This window comes from Bufo bufo, chromosome 7 (genome assembly GCF_905171765.1).
Source record: "Bufo bufo chromosome 7, aBufBuf1.1, whole genome shotgun sequence".
In the NCBI taxonomy this organism is placed as follows: Eukaryota; Metazoa; Chordata; class Amphibia; order Anura; family Bufonidae; genus Bufo; species Bufo bufo.
Genome location: NC_053395.1, coordinates 27,289,464 through 27,310,398, shown reverse-complemented (window position 1 = coordinate 27,310,398; position 20,935 = coordinate 27,289,464). Strand labels below are relative to the sequence as shown.

General features: G+C 44.7%; 1 protein-coding gene across 2 annotated transcripts in view; it reads left to right on the top strand.

The window, feature by feature from the left end:
- The window catches only part of XPO6 (exportin 6), a 44,317-nt gene extending 27,982 nt beyond the window's left edge, over nt 1-16,335 (top strand). For both annotated transcript variants that reach the window (XM_040440283.1, XM_040440282.1), the window contains 12 exons: nt 1,945-2,104; nt 2,568-2,660; nt 2,861-3,005; nt 3,531-3,677; nt 6,160-6,346; nt 6,443-6,598; nt 9,325-9,439; nt 10,125-10,296; nt 10,387-10,551; nt 14,113-14,211; nt 14,878-15,108; nt 16,144-16,335. In XM_040440283.1, coding sequence (XP_040296217.1) covers nt 1,945-2,104; nt 2,568-2,660; nt 2,861-3,005; nt 3,531-3,677; nt 6,160-6,346; nt 6,443-6,598; nt 9,325-9,439; nt 10,125-10,296; nt 10,387-10,551; nt 14,113-14,211; nt 14,878-15,108; nt 16,144-16,245 — 1,772 coding nt within the window. In that variant the 3' untranslated portion in view covers nt 16,246-16,335. The remainder of the gene's footprint in view (nt 1-1,944; nt 2,105-2,567; nt 2,661-2,860; nt 3,006-3,530; nt 3,678-6,159; nt 6,347-6,442; nt 6,599-9,324; nt 9,440-10,124; nt 10,297-10,386; nt 10,552-14,112; nt 14,212-14,877; nt 15,109-16,143) is intronic.
- The last annotated feature ends 4,600 nt before the right edge of the window (nt 16,336-20,935 follow it).

The following is a 20,935-nucleotide window of genomic DNA, read 5'->3' as shown; positions in this document are numbered from 1 at the left end:
TATTATTGTGTAAAACTTAAATAAATTTAAAAAAGTAAACATATTAGGTATCCCTGCGTCCGTAACAACCTGCTCTATAAAAATAGCACATGATCTAATCTGTCAGATGAACGTTGTAAATAATAAAAAACTGTGCCAAAACAGGTATTTTTTGGCAAATTTTCCATTTTTTCCCGTAACAAAGCAAGGGTTAACAGCCAAACAAAACTCAGTTTTTTCTGGACTTGTTTTTTGACACCATGTCCCATTTGAAGCCCCCCTGATGCACCCCTAGAGTAGAAACTCCAAAAAGTGACCCCATTTAAGAAACTACACCTCAAAGTATTCAAAACTCATTTTACAAACTTTGTTAACCCTTTAAGTGTTCCACAAGAGTCAATGGCAAATGGAGATGAAATTTCAGAAATTCTATTTTTTGTTACTTTGCTTCACAAAAAGTGTAATATAGAGCAACCAAAAATCATATGTACCCTAAAATAGTACCAAAAAAAACTGCCACCTTATCCCGTAGTTTCCAAAATGGGGTCACGTTTTTGGAGTTTCTACTCTAGGGGTGCATCAGGGGGCTTCAAATGGGACATGGTGTCAAAAAACCAGTCCAGCGAAATCTGCCTTCCAAAAAACACACAGCGTTGTTCCTTTCCCTCTACGTCCTGACGTGTGGCCGTACAGTAGTTTACGACCACATATCGGGTGTTTCTGTAAACCGCAGAGTCAGGGCAATAAATAGAGTTTTGTTTGGCTGTTAACCCTTGCTTTGTTATTGGGAAAAAATGGATTAAAATTGAAAATTCGGCAAAAAATTGAAATTCTGAAATTTCATCTCCATTTGCCATCAACTCTTGGGGAACACCTAAAGGGTTAATAATGTTTGTAAAATCAGTTTTGAACACCTTGAGGGATGTAGTTTCTAGAATGGGGTCACATTTGGGTTGTTTCTATTATGTAAGCCTCACAAAGTGACTTCAGACCTGAACTGGTCCCTAAAAAGTGGGTTTTTGAAAATTTTCAAGATTTGCATCTAAACTTCTTCTAAGCCTTGTAGCGTCCCCAAAAAATAAAATGGCATTCCCAAAATGATCCAAACATGAAGTAGACATATGGGGAATGTAAACTAATAGCTATTTTTGGAGGTATTACCATGTATTATAGAAGTAGAGAAATTGAAACTTGGAAATTTGCTAATTTTTCCCAAATTTTTTTTTTTTTTTTTTTTTTATAAATAAAAAAAAATTTTTTACTTCATTTTACCAGTGTTATGAAGTACAATATGTGACGAAAAAACAATCTCAGAATGGCCTGGATAAGTAAAAGCGTTTTAACGTTATCACCACATAAAGCGACACTGGTCAGATTTGCAAAAAATGGCCTGGTCCTTAAGGTGAAATAGGGCTGAGTCCTTAAGGGTTAAAGTTTTTTTTTTTCTATAGTAGAATACTGACGACCTATCCTCTGGATAAGCCCTCTGTATCAAATCAGTGGGGGGCCGACTTTTGGCACCCCTGTCAGTCAGCTGTTTAGAGAGGCTTCGGCCTCTTCCTAGGCCAGTGATGTCGTATTCAGGGGTCACATGGCCTGTTTGAAGCTCATTGAGTGGGCCTGGGTTGCAATATCAAGCACAGCCACTATACAATGTATGGAGCTATGCTTGGTAAGCAGTGAGGGGGCTGCAGCGCTTACTGGAGCACTGTGCCCTCTTCAAACAGCGGATCCATAGCAGTGCCGGGTGTTGCACCCCCACAGTCCGATATTGGAGACCTATCCTGGGGGTAGATCATCAATATTCCACTCCTGGGAAACTCCTTTTAATATTGAATGACTCCCACCCTTCCCCGATAGTGTGTAATAGTGGGCGATTTAGTAAGAGACTGCTACGTGTGCAATTCCATAGATTGCAGCCAGATAATGTATAAGGTTATTAATGGATATTTCTTCCCCTTACAGAACAGCGTCTCAATGTGACTGCAGAAAATGACTGTCGCAGGCTGCACTGTTCCCTACGAGACCTCAGCTCCCTCCTCCAGGCAGTCGGAAGACTCGCGGAGTACTTCATCGGGGATGTGTTTGAGGCCCGCTTCAATGATGCCCTTACTGTTGTGGAACGGTAAAAGCTGGCACCCATTTAAAAGGTTTTTACTGATGACCTGTCCTCCAGATAGGTTATTAGTATCTGATTGGTGGGGTTCCAACACCCGGGACCTCCGCCGATCTCGGCTCACCAAGCACATCGCTGTACATTGTATAGCGGTTGTACTTGGTATTGCAGCTCGGCCTCGTTCATTTCAATGGAGATGAGCTGCAACTAGGCCATGTGACCGATGAACATGAAGTCACTGGCCTAGGTAAAGCTGGAGATGGCCGCAGCACTACTGCGAGCTCCGGTGGCTTCTCAAACAGCTGGTCAGCAGGGGATGGGTTCTGGGTGTCGGACCGCCACTGATCAGATACTGATGATCTATCCAGAGGATAGGTCATTAGTAAAAAAAAATTATCTATCTATATATCTTTCCCTCTCGGGAAAACCCCTTTTGAAATTTTCATCTGTCCCTTTTCCCCATCTCTACCAGGTTAGTCAAAGTCACATTGTATGGCTCCGAGCTCAAACCGTACAATATGGAAACTGCGGTGCCATCAGTGCTGAAGCCAGACCTTGTCGATGTGTAAGTATTTCATCTTGGCACTCTCACTTAGGTTTGACTTCACCCGTCTGAGTTTAGAGATGTGAGTTTCTTCTTGGGCCGCTCTACACTTGGCAGGTTACTTGTGAGTTGGCGGTCTGGCACTTTACACTAAAGATGAGTACAAGATCCGCCTATAGGTTTATAAAGTGCATAATATCTTTGATGTTTACCTTTGGCAGCCATGCCCAGTCCCTGGCAGCATTACAAGCTTACTCCCACTGGCTCGCTCGATTCTACAGTGAGGTTCAGCACCAGAACCCTCAGCAGTTTGTGTCTATCATCTCCACTGCAATGGAGGCTCTACCCACACTCATCAGCTCAAAGGTGAGTCCTGACGAAAAAGGTTAGGTAAGGGTCCATTCACCGTTCCGCAATTTTGCGGAAAAGGAGCGGACCCATTCATTTTTAATGGGGTGGGAATGTGCTGCCCGGATCCGCACATCCGTTCCGCAAAAAAATAAACATGTCCTATTCTTGTCCGCAATTGCGGACAAGAAAAGGCATTTTCTATGAGGGTGCAGTCCGCAAAATGCAGAACGCACATTGCAGGTGTCCGTGTTTTGCGGATCCGCAAAACACATACGGACCTGTGAATGGACCCTAAAGGGTCTAGCTATACAGTGACATGTGTTATAATGTATTTCAATGATGTCGCAGTGCGACCCGACAGTCACAGAAAAATGTGACATTTGACTTGGATGGATTTTTTTGTGACTGTTGCAGAATGTCACATTTTCAACACCATTGAAATGCATTCCATAAAATGTAGCGCGATACTAGTCGCTGTGTAGCCAGCCCCTATATAAAGATGATCTGGAAGACGACGCCTTTACACTTGAGTCTTTCCAGGTACAAGAAAAGCTGCTATTATCGGCATGTCATCTGCTGGTCTCTGTGGCTACAACGGTGCGGCCCGTATTCCTCCTCAACATTCCTGCCGTCCAGAAGGTGTTCAACCGTGTGACAGACAGTTCTGCACAGAGACTACCAGAAGAGGTGGGTCTCCTTATTAAAGGGGTTATCTCATGACTAATTTAAAGAATGAAAATCAGACATCATATAGCACATGACAAGCTCTTTCTAACAAAGCTAGAACCAGCCCTGTACCTCACATGGGTCCAGAGTAGTGTTGAGCGAACTTCTGTTTTAAGTTCAGCGTCTAAAGTTCGGCTTCCGGTTAGCGGAGAATCCAGATATGGATTCCGAATTCCGTTGTGGTCTGTGGTAGCGGAATCAATAATCGGCCAATTATTGATTCCGCTACCACGGACCACAACGGAATTCGGAATCCATATCTGGATTCTCCGCTAACCGGAAGCCGAACTTTAGACGCTGAACTTAAAACAGAAGTTCGCTCAACACTAGTCCAGAGATCTCCCCATTCATTGTTCTGCTAGATTCATATCAAGCTGGCAGCTCAAGGGGAGTGTCCTTTCTACTGCAGCTCAGGGTGCGTGTCCCAGCTCTCCCAATCACAGCTCAGGAGGCAGTTGAAGGATGAAACTGAGCATGTGCGGCCATCTCAGTGAGCAGGTTGAAGAAATAAGAAGAAAACAAACAGCAGGTGGCGCTATACAGATATATTTTATTGAATAACTCAGCGGCTGTGCTAAATTTTTAATTACATGCAATTACAAAAGTATTCAGATCCAGGGGCTGGTTTGAAAACTAGAATATTTTTAGTGACAACCCTTTTAATGCCCCTCCGATTCTATCAGTTACATCTTCAGCTTCTGTGACTGCTGCAGTAGTTATGTAACCTCATGTATTATCCAGTTAATGCTGCAAGATGTTGCATATTCAACAATACATTTCTTGGAGTGAAATTGGTGATGTGGTTATACGGTGTTACACTGCGCATCTCATATTGTGTGATATATATATATATATATATATATATATATATATAAATATGCTCTTCTACTCAAGACTTCCCCCTCCTCCTTGATTGATCTCACACCTGCACTGTTGCTCGGTGTAGCGGCACAAGAGGATATGCTGCTGCTACCCAGTGCGACTATGCATGAGCCGCTACACTTCTTGCTACTTGAGTGGCACAGATGCCAACTGTGCAGGTGGTACCTGGAAATGTAGCCGTGAATGCACAGTTGGCATCTGCGCTGCTTAGGCTACTTTCACACCTGCGTTCAGGTGTCCGCTCGTGAGCTCCGTTTGAAGGAGCTCACGAGCGGTCCTGAACGCAGCCGCCCGGCCGCAATGCATTCTCAATGGAGGCGGATCCACTGAGAATGCATCCGCCTGCCAGCGCTCAGCCTCCGCTCCGCTCAGCTCAGTGAGCGGACACCTGAACGCTGCTTGCAGCGTTCGGGTCTCCGCCTGGCCGTGCGGAGGCGAGCGGATCCGTCCAGACTTACAATGTAAGTCAATGGGGACGGATCCGCTTGAAGATGACACCAAATGGCTCAATCTTCAAGCGGATCCGTTCCCCATTGACTTACAATGTAAAGTCTGAACGGATCCGCTCAGGCTACTTTCATACTTAGAAAATTTTCTAAGTTTTAATGCAGACGGATCCGTTCTGAACGGATGCGAACGTCTGCATTATCGGAGCGGATCCGTCTGATGAAACATCAGACGGATCCGCTCCGAACGCTAGTGTGAAAGTAGCCTTAGGTAGTAGTATGTGTATCCTCAGCACATGTGCCGTTACTCAGATCAACAGCTCCTCGCTGCTCAAGCAGGCTGTTTTTATAAATTAATACATTTCGTCCAAATCTATTTGCTCATCTCAAGTGTGCAGTATACTTTTTTTTTTTTTTTCTTTTTTTTTTTTATATATATAAATGTATACCACTGCAAGCCTCTGCAGTGGCACACATTGGAGAAATGCACTGGGAAATCCCAACATATGCTACAAACAACGTGAATGCAACATAACCCTGACAGCAGCTGAAGAGCTCATTCACACGACCGTGCGCTCCCTATCACGAATGTGGAACCGTTGAGTTGAATGGGTCAGCAATCCAGAAGATATGTATCAGAAGGCCATGGAAGCACTACAGGGCACTTCCGTGGCATTTCGGTCCATACCTCCGCACCGCAAAAATAAATAAAAAGAAAACATGTTTTTTTTTGGGGGGGGTTTTTGGGACCACAATTTGCAGTCCCCAATGCACGGCACGGTCGGCATGAGCCCTAAAGAGGTATTCCCACAACAAAGACTTATCGCCTATCCACAGGCTTTTATGTTGCAAGGACCTGGCACTCGTTAGAAGGGGAGATGAATAGAAATATTTGAGCCACGTATCTTATCAATAGGAACGTTTTCTGTGGGATGCCATAGAGACTGATATTGTGGGATCGTTACCTGGGTATCAACCTGTCTAATGAATCTCTCCTTGACAGGATCCTTATCAAAGGACCTGTCCTAGTAAATGTGATATTTTCTGGTTTCGTAGTGAGCCTCCATTATCTGTAGTCAATCGGGAATGATTCCTTTTTTTTTTGTCTCTTGCAGGCTCAGGTGCTGCTATGTCGCGCTCTGTCTAATATTCTCCTTCTCCCATGGCCAAATGTCTCCGAGGCAGAGCAGCAGTGGGCAGAGCGCTCAAGTCATCATGCCAGTCTCCTGAACGGCTTGACCAGAGACTATCGCCAACTGAAGGGTTCTGCTCCTCCTCAGCGGAAGGGACAACTTGAGGCCAGTGAGTAGCAGACCCACACCCATATCATTGCATTCCTTTCTGTACTTGTGCATATTTTGCTTACTTATAATTTTTTATTTTATTTCCCCCCTCTAGCTAAGCGTGTTATCTGTCAGACATTAGGTGTGTTGAAGGACATTGTGGAGAACATCTCTGGCGAGGGCACCAAATCTCGGCAGATCTGTTACCAGTCCATGCAGGAGTCGGCCCAGCTCTCCCTTGCCCTCTTCCCTACGTACATTCACCAGTCGGGTATGAGGCTCTTCTTAGACCTATTTAGTAGCTCTTTTATATATCCTGATTTCCTTTTGTTATGTAATTACTATAGGATATCAGTCCCCTCACCTTTAACCTGTGCATGGCCTTCATGGGAGGAATCGGCATGTAGCAATATTAAAGGGGTTGGTTTATCCCACACTTTAGTGGAATGTTGCTAGTACACGCCACCAATGTTGGGCTAGATGCATGTCCCACCTCTGTGGCCTCCACCTGTTTGTAGAATGGGGGCCCTACATGTGAACGAGGGTGCACTGTGCAAGAGTGGCCACCCTCCATTTGCTTCTATAAGGCTGGGCTCACACGGGCGTGACGGATTTGTTCAGGATGCGTCCCGGGTGTATTGCGGCAAACCCGCTTAAGTAGGTACCCAATTGCAGTCAGTTTTGACTGCGATTGCGTTCCGTTTTTATCGCGCGGGTGCAATGCGTTTTGCACGCGCGTGATAAAAAACTGACTGTGGTACACAGACCCAAACTTCTTCACTGAAGTTTGGGTTTAAGGTTGTGTAGATGTAATTATTTTCCCTTATAACATGGTTATAAGGGAAAATAATAGCATTCTTTATTACAGAAGAATCATGAGCTGCCGGCTAAAGGACCTGTGGTGACGTCACATCACATGGTCCAATCACATGGTCCATCACCGTAGTGATGGACCATGTGATGAGCTCAGTGACGTCACCACAGGTCCTTTAGCCGGCAGCTCATGATTAAAGAAGTAAGGAGACCGGCAACTACATGATCAAGAGGAGAAGGTGAGTTAATTATTTTTTAACCCTCAATTGACCTTCTACTAAGCATTCTGTATTAAAGAATGCTATTATTTCCCCTTATAACCATGTTATAAGGGAAAATAATACAGTGAATAGACTGTCATCTTAGCAACCATGCGTGAAAATCGCACCGCATCCGCACTTGCTTGCGATTTTCACTCAGCCCCATTCACTTCTATGGGGCCTGCGTTGCGTGATAAAAGCACAATATAGAACATGCTGCGATTTTCACGCAACGCACAAGTGATGCGTGAAAATCACTGCTCATGTGCACAGCCCCATAGAAATGAATAAGTCCGGATTCAGTGCGGGTGCAATGCGTTCACCTGACGCATTGCACCCGCGCGGAAATCTCGCCCGTGTGAGCGCAGCCTAAGGCCTCTTTCACACTACAGTATGTCCATTTCAGTGTTTTGCGTTCCGTTTTTCACGGATCCGTTGTCCCGTTTTTGGGTTCCGTTGTGTCTCCGTTTCGGTTCCGTTTTTCCGTTCCATTTTTCCGTATGGCATATACAGTATACAGTAATTACATAGAGAAAATTGGGCTGGGCATAAAATTTTCAATAGATGGTTCAGCAAAAAACGGAACGGAAACGGAAGACATACGGATGCATTTCCGTATGTGTTCAGTTTTTTTTGCGGACCCATTGACTTGAATAGAGCCAAGCACCGTGATTTGCGGACAAGAATAGGACATGTTCTATCTTTTCACGGCACGGAAATACTGAAATACTGAAACGGAATGCACACGGAGACACTTCAGTATTTTTTGCTGAACCATTGAAATGAATGGTTCAGTATATGTTCCGTATACTGAACTCAAAAAACGTCCAGTATACTGAACGCAAAATACTGTAGTGTGAAAGAGGCCTAAGAGTGCTGGCTCAGCTGTTTTTGGAACTCCCATAGAGGTGAATGGAGAGGTGGCTGCGCTCGCCGTGTGCTCTCTCCCATTTATTTCTGGAGTTCTGGAAATGGCTGAGCTCGCTCGGCCCTTTTCGGCACCCCCATAGAAGTGAATAGAGAGCGTGCTATGGTGCTGTCTTAGAGATAGGTGTGGGTCCCTGAGATGGGACATGCACCTATCTGACATTGGTGACATATCCTGTATGAGATGGGCCAACCCCTTTAAATTCCGACCATAAACTAATGCCGTAACCTAGCAATATGTCCCTTTTAAAGAAACTTATAGAAAGAATTGTGTACTCTTAAAAATATAAAATGTGCAGACAAATCTCCAGTATCCCACCTACTCTTTGTGTGGAGAGGGATACTCGGAACCTGTCAGATTTCGCTTCATTTAGCAGTGGAAGCAGACCGAAAAAAAGTGTGATTTACTCCATCCCAACTTGTCAGTCTCCATACACCTTAACCCGTAGCTGCCAAATACTGTAAGATATCTGGGTAGGATCAGGCATGTTGGAATTCAACACGCCCAGTCCTTTGTTGCCTGGGAGATTATTATTTCCCTTTTACTGCTGTTCTCTTTTGCCTCATAAAAAAATCAATCTTTCAATTCTGTGTGTTTTGAGGGGGATGGGGATGGCAATCTAATGTATATAACCTAGTAGCCATAGCCATCTGGCTCAGTCTCATCCTGAAGAAATGCCAGCATGATCTAATGTCTATGAATAGACCTGGTAACACGAGGTATAGGTGGTATTGTCAGGAGAGCGACCTGATGTAGAGAACCCGCAAAATAGAACGCCTTAGTCGGGAACCACTCCGTCCCCAGAGGGGTTACACAAGGCTCTTGTCTAGCAGCCGCATTCACTATATGAACAAGTGCTATATAGCGAAATTAGAGCCGGTCTTGTTGGAAGAAGGATGGGTGCTCCATACAAAAGGGAGATTCTGGCATACTGGGACCTGCCGCTGCATGCATTGTTCTTTTTGTACGTGTCATCATCTGATTTCTCTCTCCTAGATGTGACCGAGGAGATGCTCAGCTTTTTCTTGGCCTTATTCCAAGGACTCAGGGTGCAAATGGGGGTGCCATTTACGGAGCAGATTATACAGACCTTCCTCAACATGTTTACCAGGTAACCATACTCTGCCCGCCACTTGCTGTGTCGGGTAAGGCCCTGTTCACATTTTGCGCTTTGCAGATTCGGCAGGCTTTTACCTGCGCTGCTGGAATTCCGTCTGGCCCCATTCACTATAATGGGGACCGGCGGAGATCTGGCCGCAACCCAGTAAATATGCTGATACTTGCGGCGGTTTTCGTCCGGCCGATTCTCACCATGTTTGCCGGGTTGTGGCCGGATCTCTGCTGGTCCCCATTATAGTGAATGGGGCCGGCAAGTGTCAGCTAGCATCTAGTAGTGCCGGACCTAGACTGCTTCCTGCCGGAGTTGCCTGACGCCAGTGTGACAGTATGAAACTAGCCTAAGGCCCGGTTCAAATTATTATTATTTTTTCCTTCTTGTCAGAGGTATACGTTGGGAATGTACCCCAACACATACCATACCTCCAACATATGCCGCTACATAGTAACTATTGACTCCTTTTGCTCCTCTGCATAGGAAAGCAAAGAAGACTGCTTTTCATTTGCAGTTAATTAAAAGGACCATACCAGCCCAGCGTACATAAAAAAAAAAAGACACTTTTTTGGCATATATGCCTATGGACACTTCATAGATATATATTGGGATGTGTAATAAAATAAGACGTGAACTGAGCCTTAACGTGTCCAGTGCTCATTATTATATCGCACCATGTCTGCAGGGAGCAGCTGGCAGAGAGTTTACTACAGGAAGGCAGTGCCGGTTGCCATGTGGTTGAAAGGTTTCTCAAGATCCTGCAGGTCGTAGTCCAGGAACCTGGTCCGGCCTTTAAACCTTTCCTGCCAAGTATTTTGTCCCTGTGCATGGAGCAGCTCTACCCTATTATTGCAGAGGTAAGTGATCATTGATTGCTGTAGAGCTTTGCTCTTTGACAGTTTGTCATTTCCATCCACTGATGTCTGTCTTCTCCCCCCCCCCCGCAGCGGCCATCCCCTGATGTGAAAGCGGAGCTATTTGAGCTGCTGTTCCAGCTCCTGCATCACAATTGGAGGTATTTCTACCGATCCTCTGTTCTAGCCAGTGTGCACCGAGACGGTGGCGGCGATGAGCCCATGGAGAACCAGGCGCAGTTCATCGGTGTCATGCAGGTCAGCACTCAATTAACCCCATTCCTTATATAAGCAGAGCGAAGAGAACACATTTCCCATGCCAAGATTCCAGGTCTGCTTGCTCAGGGGCACTTTGAAGAACGAAAGCAACGACCCTTCTGCATAGTTTCTGAGAAGTCTCATCTGCTGCACTGGCTACACAATTAAAGGGATATTCCCGTTTGAGCAAATGAAGGTTCTTTATTGTATAATGAAACGTTATTGAGGCCTTGGGGTTCCCCCTCCCCCCTCCCAAGATCTCTGCTTGCTGTTATTCCATAGTAACCTCACAACATATAACAGTCATTATCTGAGCTCTTGTAACAAACCTCTAGGTGTCCATCGTATGATTCGATCTAATGGACGTAAATGCTGCAGATTTGACAGAAGTAAATTTGTGTGCAGCATTTTACAGAACCAGCAGTGTTGATGAAAATTGAATAAATGCCATCCACACTCGTATCCACATGTCCACAGCCTAAATTGACCTGCAAAAAAGGACTTTAACCCCTTAGGGACGTAGGGCGTACCGGTACGTCCTAACTTTAAAAGTACATTGCGGCGGGGGTTAATAGGAACAGGATGCCCGCTGAAATCATTCACCCCCCCCTGTATCGGCGATCGCCGCAAACCGCAGGTCAATTCAGACCTGCGGCGGGCGGTGCCATCAGGTCCCCATGTGGCTGTAGTGGGCACCCGATGGCATGGAAGGCAGCGCGATGCCTTCCGGTGACGAGCCTGTGAGATCCAGCCACCTGGATCTCACAGGCCGGAAGCTGTATGAGTAATACACACAGTATTACTCATACAGCCAATGCATTCCAATACAGAAGTATTGGAATGCATTGTAAAGGATCAGACCCCCAAAAGTTCAAGTCCCAAAGTGGGACAAAAAATAAAGTGAAAAAAAAGTTGAAAAAATAAAATTTTCCCCAAATAAAGTGAAAAAAATTTGGTAAAAAATAGGGGGGAAAAAAAGTATACATATTTAGGTATCGACCGGCTCTATAAACATCACATGACATAACCCCTCAGGTGGACACCGCAAAAAATAAAAACTGTGCTAAATAAATCATTCTTTTTGTCACCTTACATCACAAAAAGTACAACAGCAAGCGATCAAAAAGGCGTTTACCCACCAAAATAGTACCAATCTAATCGTCACCTCATCCTGCAAAAAAGAGACCCTACCTAAGATAATCGCCCAAAAACTGAAAAAAACTATGGCTCTCAGAATATGGAAACACTAAAACATGATTTTTTTTTGCTTCAAAAAAGAAATCATTGTGTAAAACTTACATAAATAAAAGTATACATATTAGGTATCGCCGCATCCGTGACAACCTGGTCTATAAAAATATCACATGATCTAACCTGTCAGATGAATGTTGTAAATAACAAAAAATAAAAACGGTGCCAAAACAGCTATTTCTTGTTACCTTGCCTCACAAAAAGTGTAATATAGAGCAACCAAAAATCATATGTACCCTAAACTAGAACCAACAATACTGCCAACCTATCCCGTAGTTTCTAAAATGGGGCCACTTTTTTGGAGTTTCTACTCTAGGGGTGCATCAGGGGGGCTTCAAATGGGACATGGTGTCAAATAAACCAGTCCAGCAAAATCTTCCTTCCAAAAACCGTATGGCGTTCCTTTCTTCTGCGCCCTGCCGTGTGCCCGTACAGCAGTTTACGACCACATATGGGGTGTTTCTGTAAACTACAGAATCAGGGCCATAAATATTGAGTTTTGTTTGGCTGTTAACCCTTGCTTTGTAACTGGAAAAAAATTATTAAAATGGAAAATCTGCCCAAAAAGTGACATTTTTAAATTGTATCTCTATTTTCCATTAATTCTTGTGGAACACCTAAAGGGTTAACAAAGTTTGTAAAATCTGTTTTGAATACCTTGAGGAGTGTAGTTTATAGAATGGGGTCATTTTTGGGTGGTTTCTATTATGTAAGCCTCGCAAAGTGACATCAGACCTGAACTGGTCCCTAAAAATTGGGTTTTTGAAAATTTCTGAAAAATTTCAAGATTTGCTTCTAATCTTCTAAGCCTTGTAACATCCCCAAAAAATAAAATATCATTCCCAATATAATCCAAACATGAAGTAGACATATGGGGAATGTAAAGTAATAACTATTTTTGGAGGTATTACTATGTATTATAGAAGTAGAGAAATTGAAACAAATTTTTTTGACTTCATTTTACCAGTGTCATGAAGTACAATATGTGACGAAAAAACAATCTCAGAACGGCCTGGATAAGTCAAAGCGTTTTAAAGTTATCAGCACTTAAAGTGACACTGGTCAGATTTGCAAAAAATGGCCAAGTCCTTAAGGGAACCTGTCATTGGGATTTTGTGTATAGAGCTGAGGACATGGGTTGCTTGATGGCCGCTAGCACATCCGCAATACCCAGTCCCCATAGCTCTGTGTGCTTTTATTGTGTAAAAAAAAGTTTTGATCCATATGCAAATGAACCTGATATGAGGCAACCTTGTCGTGGTAAGTGGGCCTATGCGCTTTGCTCAAACTGTATACTAATGCCTCCTAATAGTGCATAGCAATTTATTTATAATGGTGCTGTATAGCCATGTTTTATCATGCTGAAATTTAGAACAGTTGATTATATCAAAAGCATAGTAATGAGGATGTGCGATTTAGATTCTCTGACATATTGTGAACCTGATAGGAGTCCTGTGTCCGGAGATGAGTCCAATTTTCTGAGCGCAGCACCGCCCCGCGTCCCCTGAATCTCCTTGCTGGCTGACGTCACAGAGCTGGAGCGCCGAAATCTCGCGATGCGCGAGCTAGCGCATGCGTAGTTCGTTCCCTGTGCTGATGCCAGCACAGGGAATGAACATGATGCCGACACTGCGCATGCGCTAGCTCCAGCTCTGACGTCAGCCAGCAAGGAGGAGATTTGGAGGACGCAGGGCGGTGCTGGGCTCCTTTCCGCTGGACTCATCTCCAGATACAGGACTCATATCAGGTTCATTTGCATATGTATCAAATCAGGTTTTTTACACAATAAAAGCACACAGAGCTATGGGGACTGGATATTGCGGATGTGCTAGCGGCCATCTAGCAGCCCATGTCCCCAGCTCTATGCACAAAATCCTGGTGACATGTTTCCTTTAAGGTGAAATAGGGCCGAGTCCTTAAGGGGTTAAAGAGTGAATGTCCTCCATGTTTGGCTTGCCACCCTGTTCACCTGAAACGTTAAATAATCGGTATCAAAACTAGGCCAAAAAACAGGGAACCCAATCTAATACTTCCTTAAAACAAATGTGTTAAAATGAACCTAGTGTCCCGAAAATAACACCACCAAAAAAGTAAAAGGTTAGGGCTGAGCCCTCTGAGATCACCCTGATACTGATGGAATGGAGGGGATAGAGCGAGATGGGCCACTGTTCAGTTACTTGGTTTCATTGGTTGGAACGTTTTTCATGCCGATTTGTCTTATATGCTCTCGCTGTCGTTATATGGAGTTAAAACTCTCCTAAAGTATTGTTTAACTCAGACTGTAATTCTCTCCTACGTGTCCCTCCCCAGGCATTTGGTCAGTCATTTCTGCAGCCGGATATCCATGTTTTTAAGCAAAATCTTGGTCATCTGGAGACCCTGAACAGCAAACACAAACTGTATCATAAGGTAAGGTGTTGCACCTAAAGGTGGGTTTACACGGCCGGATTGTTGGGGACACACGTTTTAAAGGTGCCGCGAAACGCTTGTTCATCACAATCGTTCATGCGGACACCTAAATTATAGTTTCTTGGCAGCAGATCATGGTGTCTAAGCAGCGATCTGCTGCCCAGAAACAATACAGGTCGAACGGTAGCAGCAGCCAGGGCTCGTCCTCATACTGTGGAGGTGACCGCTGCTTGTAAATGCAGCTCCTCACCTCCACTAACGAGCAGCCAATCGTCTCGAAGAATCGTGTGCTCGATTACTGCATATACATTTTTATTTATTTTATGCACTTATATAGCGCTACTATATTCCGCAGCGCTTTACAGACATTAGCATCCAACGGTCCCCAGTGGGCTCACAATCTAAGGTCCCTATCGGTATGTTTTTTTTTTTTTTTTTTTTTTTGGAGTGTGGGAGGAAACCGGAGAACCCAGAGGAAACCGCAAACACGGGGAGAACATACAAACTCCATGCAGATGTTGTCCTTGGTCGGATTAGAACCTAGGACCCCAGCGCTGCAAGGCACCAGAGCTAACCACTGAGCCACTGTGCTGCCCCATGCAGCATAAGTGTCCTTGGCTCCCTCCCATCCCTCTCATCACTTGTCATTTTCTCGGTCTCTTCTAGAAGCTGTTCCGGGCCATGATGCTGCCGCAGTTCGTCAGTGTTTTACTTCAGGTTCTTATCCACAAGTCCCATGATCTTCTCCAGGAGGAAATAGGCATTGCCGTCTACAACATGGCGTCTGTGGACTTCAGCACTTTCTTCTCTGCCTTCTTACCTGAATTCTTAGCCGGCTGCCAGGGCATTGAAAGCGGTCAGAAGAATGTCCTTGCCCGCAACTTTAAAATGGAACGGGTGAGGATAACTTGTGTCTACAGATCTGGGAATTAAAAAAAATATATATATAAAAAAAAAACAGCTTAAAGGGATTTTCCAGGATTTTAATATTGATGCCCTATCCTTTCTATCCTTAAGATAGACCATCAATGTCAGAACAATGGGGGGCCAACTATTGGAACTGTGTGTAGGGACTGTGGAGCTTTGCTGCCTCTTCATTACAGGCACAGTGCCCTGTAGTGGCAGTACCTGGTACTACATGCAACTCTGCCCCATTCACTGGAACGGGACAGAGCTACGCATAGTACCACGCACAGTCGCTGCGCCCGATAAGGCAATCTGTGTGTGTGTAGTGGGGGGTCAGATCCCTGGGACCCCCCCCAACCACCAGATTTTAGGAGGAACTGGCCGTGCTTCTTGCTGAAGTCCCTTCATTGTTATTCCAGACACAGCGCCGTATATGAGTGTGGCTGTGTCTGGTACTGCCGCTCATCCTTTCACATGAACAGTCACAGCCACGCTTATGTATGTATATGGCCCTGTGCTTAAAGGGGTTGTCCGGGCTTTATAATATTGATGACCTATCAATATCAGATCAGCGGGGATCCGACACCCAGCACCACCGCCAATCGGCTGTAAGAGGAGACGTCGCAGGCGCGCAGTGTGCACATGCGGTTTCTCTTCCTGCTCGCTGCTGCTGTCTATGGCAAAGCAATGGCGAGCATGAAGAGGGAAGGGAAGACGACACATGCGGACTGCGTCGCCTCATACAGCTGATCGGCAGGGCTGCCTGGTGTCGGACCCCCACCCATCTGATATTGATGACCTAATAGAAAAAGCCGGGACAACCCCTTTAAATTAAAAATAAATCGGTCAGTGGTTCTTTCTTCCGTTCTGATTCTCTGCGCAAGTCCCAAGGGTTGGATCCCAACCGATCATACGTTTAATGTCTGATCCATCACTTAAAATGCCTGGAAGCCTTTTTTTTTTTTTTTTTTTAAAGTGGCACCAAGAAATAAATGAATGACCATAGTCTTCTGTCCTTCCTTCCAGGACCTGCCCTCGTTTACTCAGTGTGTGCATCGCTTGGTCAACGACCTCCGGTATTACAGACTCTGCAACGACAGCCTCCCCCCAGGAACTGTGAAACTGTGACAGAACCAGCCATAGTCTTGCATCCATAGTCTTAACTCACCCGCTACAGATGTGAATTTTGCTCCTTCACTCGCCCTGTATATTTTTTTTGTTTTTTTTTTAAAATAAAACTTTAAATGATTTTAGCACCTTCTCTCTGCGAGATTTCAGTGCCTCTCCTGGCCTCTCCACTTAATCCCTTTGTTCAAAGGGTTGTTATAAATGCCTCTGGTAGCTCAGGGGTTAAGGAAATGCTCCCTTGTCTTTTAACTGTAAAAAAAGAAAAAAAAAAAGTCAATTTCACAAGACTTCAATGCCATTCCCTGATAACGGAGAATGTGGGCGAGAGTCGCCCATTAGGGACGCTGACGTCTGGATTTTAAGACTGTATAGGCCACTTATTTGCCCCCGGTCGGTTGGGGTACACATACTTTATTATGTATTGTTTTATATATATTATTATTATATATTTTTTTTTTTTCTTGTTTTGTTATCATTCCATTGTGAAATTGCAGTCGCTTCTCGCGAATAAAACGAATGCCTTGTTTAATACTGCTTGTTGCTGTCGTATTACGCTCCGCAGGTTTAGGAGAGGGGCCGGGCTTATTTCTGACATGTCTGTTTTAGTACCCATGGCCTATCCTACAGTTGTCAATTTTTTTCATAAGTTTCCAGGAGGAATAACAGAGGATTAGCACAATGCAGAGTTCTGTCAGAGGATGCTCCAAAATTATTTTAAAGGGGTTGTCCAATATGTTTGCATTGATGGGCTATGAATATCTGATCGGCAGAAGTCAGACACCCCACATCCTCACCGATCATCTGTTCTGCAGTAGCTCCCGCTCCAAAACTAATGTACGGAGCTGGTTACTGCAGCACTGCTCCCATTGAAGTGGATGGTCAACTACGCATTGGATGGAGCTGTGCAGTGCCCTAGCGGGGATGTGGGGTGTTGGACCCCCACCAATCGGATATTCATGGCATATCCTTGAGGTAAGACCATTAGTGTAGAAGTACTGGACAACCCTTTTAAAATAATTTTGTAGCATCCACTCCTAGAGCTCTGCATTGTGCTGATCCTCTCTTATTCCTCCTTGAAATGTATGAATGAATAAATAAATTGACAACTGCACATTACCATTCCCTGAGCTTTGGGTCGTGTCCCTGCTCAGTCTGACACTATCCAGTCCACGCTGACCCTGTGAGATTGTGTAGGCTATTGAAAAAGGGGAATGGTAGGATCCAACTTTTAAATTGATTCATATGTTTCCAGGAGGCATAACAGAGGAATGGCACAGCACAAAATTCTAAGAACATATCCTCTAGAATTGTTTTTACATTGGCATTACGATTATTCTCTAAAACGGGTCAAGAGAGTGGACGGGTTCTCTTTTAACTCTTAAGTCTTAGGCTAGGGCTTCACAAGAACTTTTGGTCAGGTAGCGATTACTGGGATCCCTGTAGCAGATTGGGGGGGGGGGGGGGAGGAGATTACTGAGGACAGTTTGTCCCCCATCCAACCGCTTCCCATAGTCGCATGACCAAAAGTCCTTATGGAACCCCTGCCACTGAGATCATTTTGTTCAGCGGGTGGGCATGGACTGCATAGACTCGGGATAAAATGCAGGTTACATGTGACACTTGAGTGGCGTTTGAAATTCTGATTTAAAGGGGTTGGAGAAACATGGCTGCTTTCTTCGAGGAATAGCACCACGCCTGTTCATGGGTTTTGTATTGAATCAGAGCTGCAGTACCGCGCACAACCTGTGGGCAAAAGTGTGGCGCTGTTTCTGGAAGAGAGCAGCTATGTTTTTCTAATCTAATAACTTTTGTAATGAAAAATGGTAGCGTTTAACCTTTTCTCTACCGCCGCGCGACTTTATATGACGTGGTGATAGGCTCTTAACTGTAATCCGATGTATAAAAGCGTTGGGTTGCATTGCGATCTGCTGGTGCCCGTGGCGCTGCAGTTTGCTGTGACCGCGCATGCCTGAGACCAGCAGAAGTGGGATCCCTGCATGCTCCAACCATCCATCGAAGTGGAACAGCAGACAGGGGAGCGCTCTCTTCTTGATGTGAGAGCACCCCCTGCTGGCTGTTAAATTCAAAGGGGCTGACCCATCTTGTAGAACAATGTCTGAAAGGTGCGGGGTCCCACCTCTGGACAGAGACACGCAAAGTGCTAGAGGGCGCACCACACGTGCCCGACTGCCCTCCATTCATTTCTGTGGGACTGCCGAAAGTAACCAAGCACTCGTGCCGCTATTTCCATCAGTGCCATAGAAGTGAATGGAATGGTGGATATGCTTGCACGGTGCGCTACTCATTTATTTCAATGGGACTTCCAGAAAATAGCCAAGCACGCTGCTTTTATTTTCGGCAGTGCCATAGAAATTAATGGAGGGAGGCTACACATGAGTGGTGCGCCCTCCTTTACTTTATAAGCACCGTTTTATAGATAGGTTCTGGTCCCACCTCTAGGACCCGCACCTATTGTACATTGGGGACATATACATTGGGGGCATATCACTATAAGGCCCCTTTCACACGAGCGAGTATTCCGCGCGGATGCGATGCGGGAGGTGAACGCATTGCACCCGCACTGAATACCGACCCTTCATTTCTATGGGGCTGTTCACACGAACGGTGATTTTCACGCATCACTTGTGCGTTGCGTGAAAATCGCAGCATGCTCCTCTTTGTTTGCGTTTTTCACGTAACGCAGGCCCCATAGAAATGAATGGGGTTGCGTGAAAATCTCAAGCAAGTGCGGATGCGGTGCGATTTTCACGCACGGTTGCTAGGAGACGATCGGGATGGAGACCCGATCATTATTATTTTCCCTTATAACATGGTTATAAGGGAAAATAATAGCATTCTGAATACAGAATGCATAGTAAAACAGCGCTGGAGGGGTACCGTTAAAACAAAAAAAAATTTTTTTTAACTCGCCTTAATCCACTTGATTGCGATGCCGGCATCTCTTCTGTCTTCATCTGATCTCTGTGCAGCTACAGGACCTTTGGTGACGTCACGCCGGTCATCACATGATCCATCACCATGGTAAAAGATCATGTGAGGTACCATGTGATGACTGGAGTGACGTCATCAAAGGCCAGAAGCAGATGCCGGCATCACGAACAAGTGGATTAAGGGGAGTTAAAAAATTTTTTTAACCCCTCCAGCGTTGTTTTACTATGCATTCTGTATTCAGAATGCTATTATTTTCCCTTATAACCATGTTATAAGGTAAAATAATACTATTTACAGAACACTGATCCCAAGCTCGAACTTCTGTGAAGAAGTTCGGGTTTGGGTACCAAACACGCGCGATTTTTCTCACGCGAGTGCAAAACGCATTACAATGTTTTGCACTCGCGCGGAAAAATCGCGGGTGTTCCCGCAACGCCCCTGCACATTTTCCCGCAACGCCCGTGTGAAAGAGGCCTAAGACGATACAACCTCATTCTACTGAGCACCTGCAGCCTGTGAATGAACTTCTTCCTGCCCTGACTGTGGCAAGAAGGGGTTAATTGACTTTTTTCCATTAAAAATAAATAAAAAAATAATAATAATAATTAGTTACTAGTTTTAGTAATAGTATAGCAGACTACATACACAGACAACCCCCCCCCCCCCGTTTTATAAAAAAAAGAAAATAATAAATATTTCTTCGCTTTAGAAATAGTATAGCGGACTTTGTGTTTAATATATAAATCCTTTTTGCTTTCTTTAAAAAAAAAAAAAATGAATATGAAAATTTATTTTTTTCCTTAATTTTCAGTTTTTACTTATGTATTTGTCTTTTTATGGCACTAAAGAAAGGTAAAATTGTCCCGGTAAGGAAGGGGGATAAACGGTGTTGAAGTGTCATTGATATTTTCAGGAGTTCTCCAGGCCTGCAATGACAGTTGTAGGATATCCTGCTCCCATGTGATTATTGTACAGTGTTTGGAATGGCCACCAGAGGGCGCAGTGTTTGTTTACCATGTGGCACCAGGACCTCTCAATCAGCTGGTGAGCAAAGATGGGGGTTGTCCAGTCTGATGAAGCCCCTTTTTCGCCTGCGCGTTTCCTGCCTCGTTCTCGGCGCTGTGTAATCTTCTGAGAAATCTTTCGGGAACGTCTTATGTTTATTTTTCCCCCCCCTCGTCATCATGGAACTTCCTGCTAATTGCTAAAATGTCAGCTTAGTTTATAGCATTCATCCATTCATCATCCCCCTCCAGGACCCGTGATCCGCAGAGCACTTGTACGGAGGATTTATTTTATTTTATTTTTTGGAAAGGGAGGGGGGGGGGGGTAATCCTCCTACTTTCTCACTCGCTGATAATCGCCATAAATGACTTGTATATAACCAATTCTCGCATGCTAAAGTTTTGATTTAAAAGTATTGTTTACGCAGATCCAATGCAGGCCTAGGTGTGCGTGGTGGCGCAAACCTGTGTGGTTATACAATTGACGATCTAGGAAGTCATTCTGCCTTTTTTTTTTTTTTTTTGGGAAGAGCATCTGTCAGCAGTTTTGTACCTATGACACTGGCTGACCTGTTACATGTGCACTTGGCAGCTGAAGGCATCTGTGTTGGTCCCATCTTCATATGTGCCCGCATTGCTGAGAAAAATGATGTTTTATTATATGCAAATGAGCCTCTAGGAGCAACAGGGGCGTTGCCGTTACACCTAGAGGCTCTGCTCTCTCTGCAACTGCC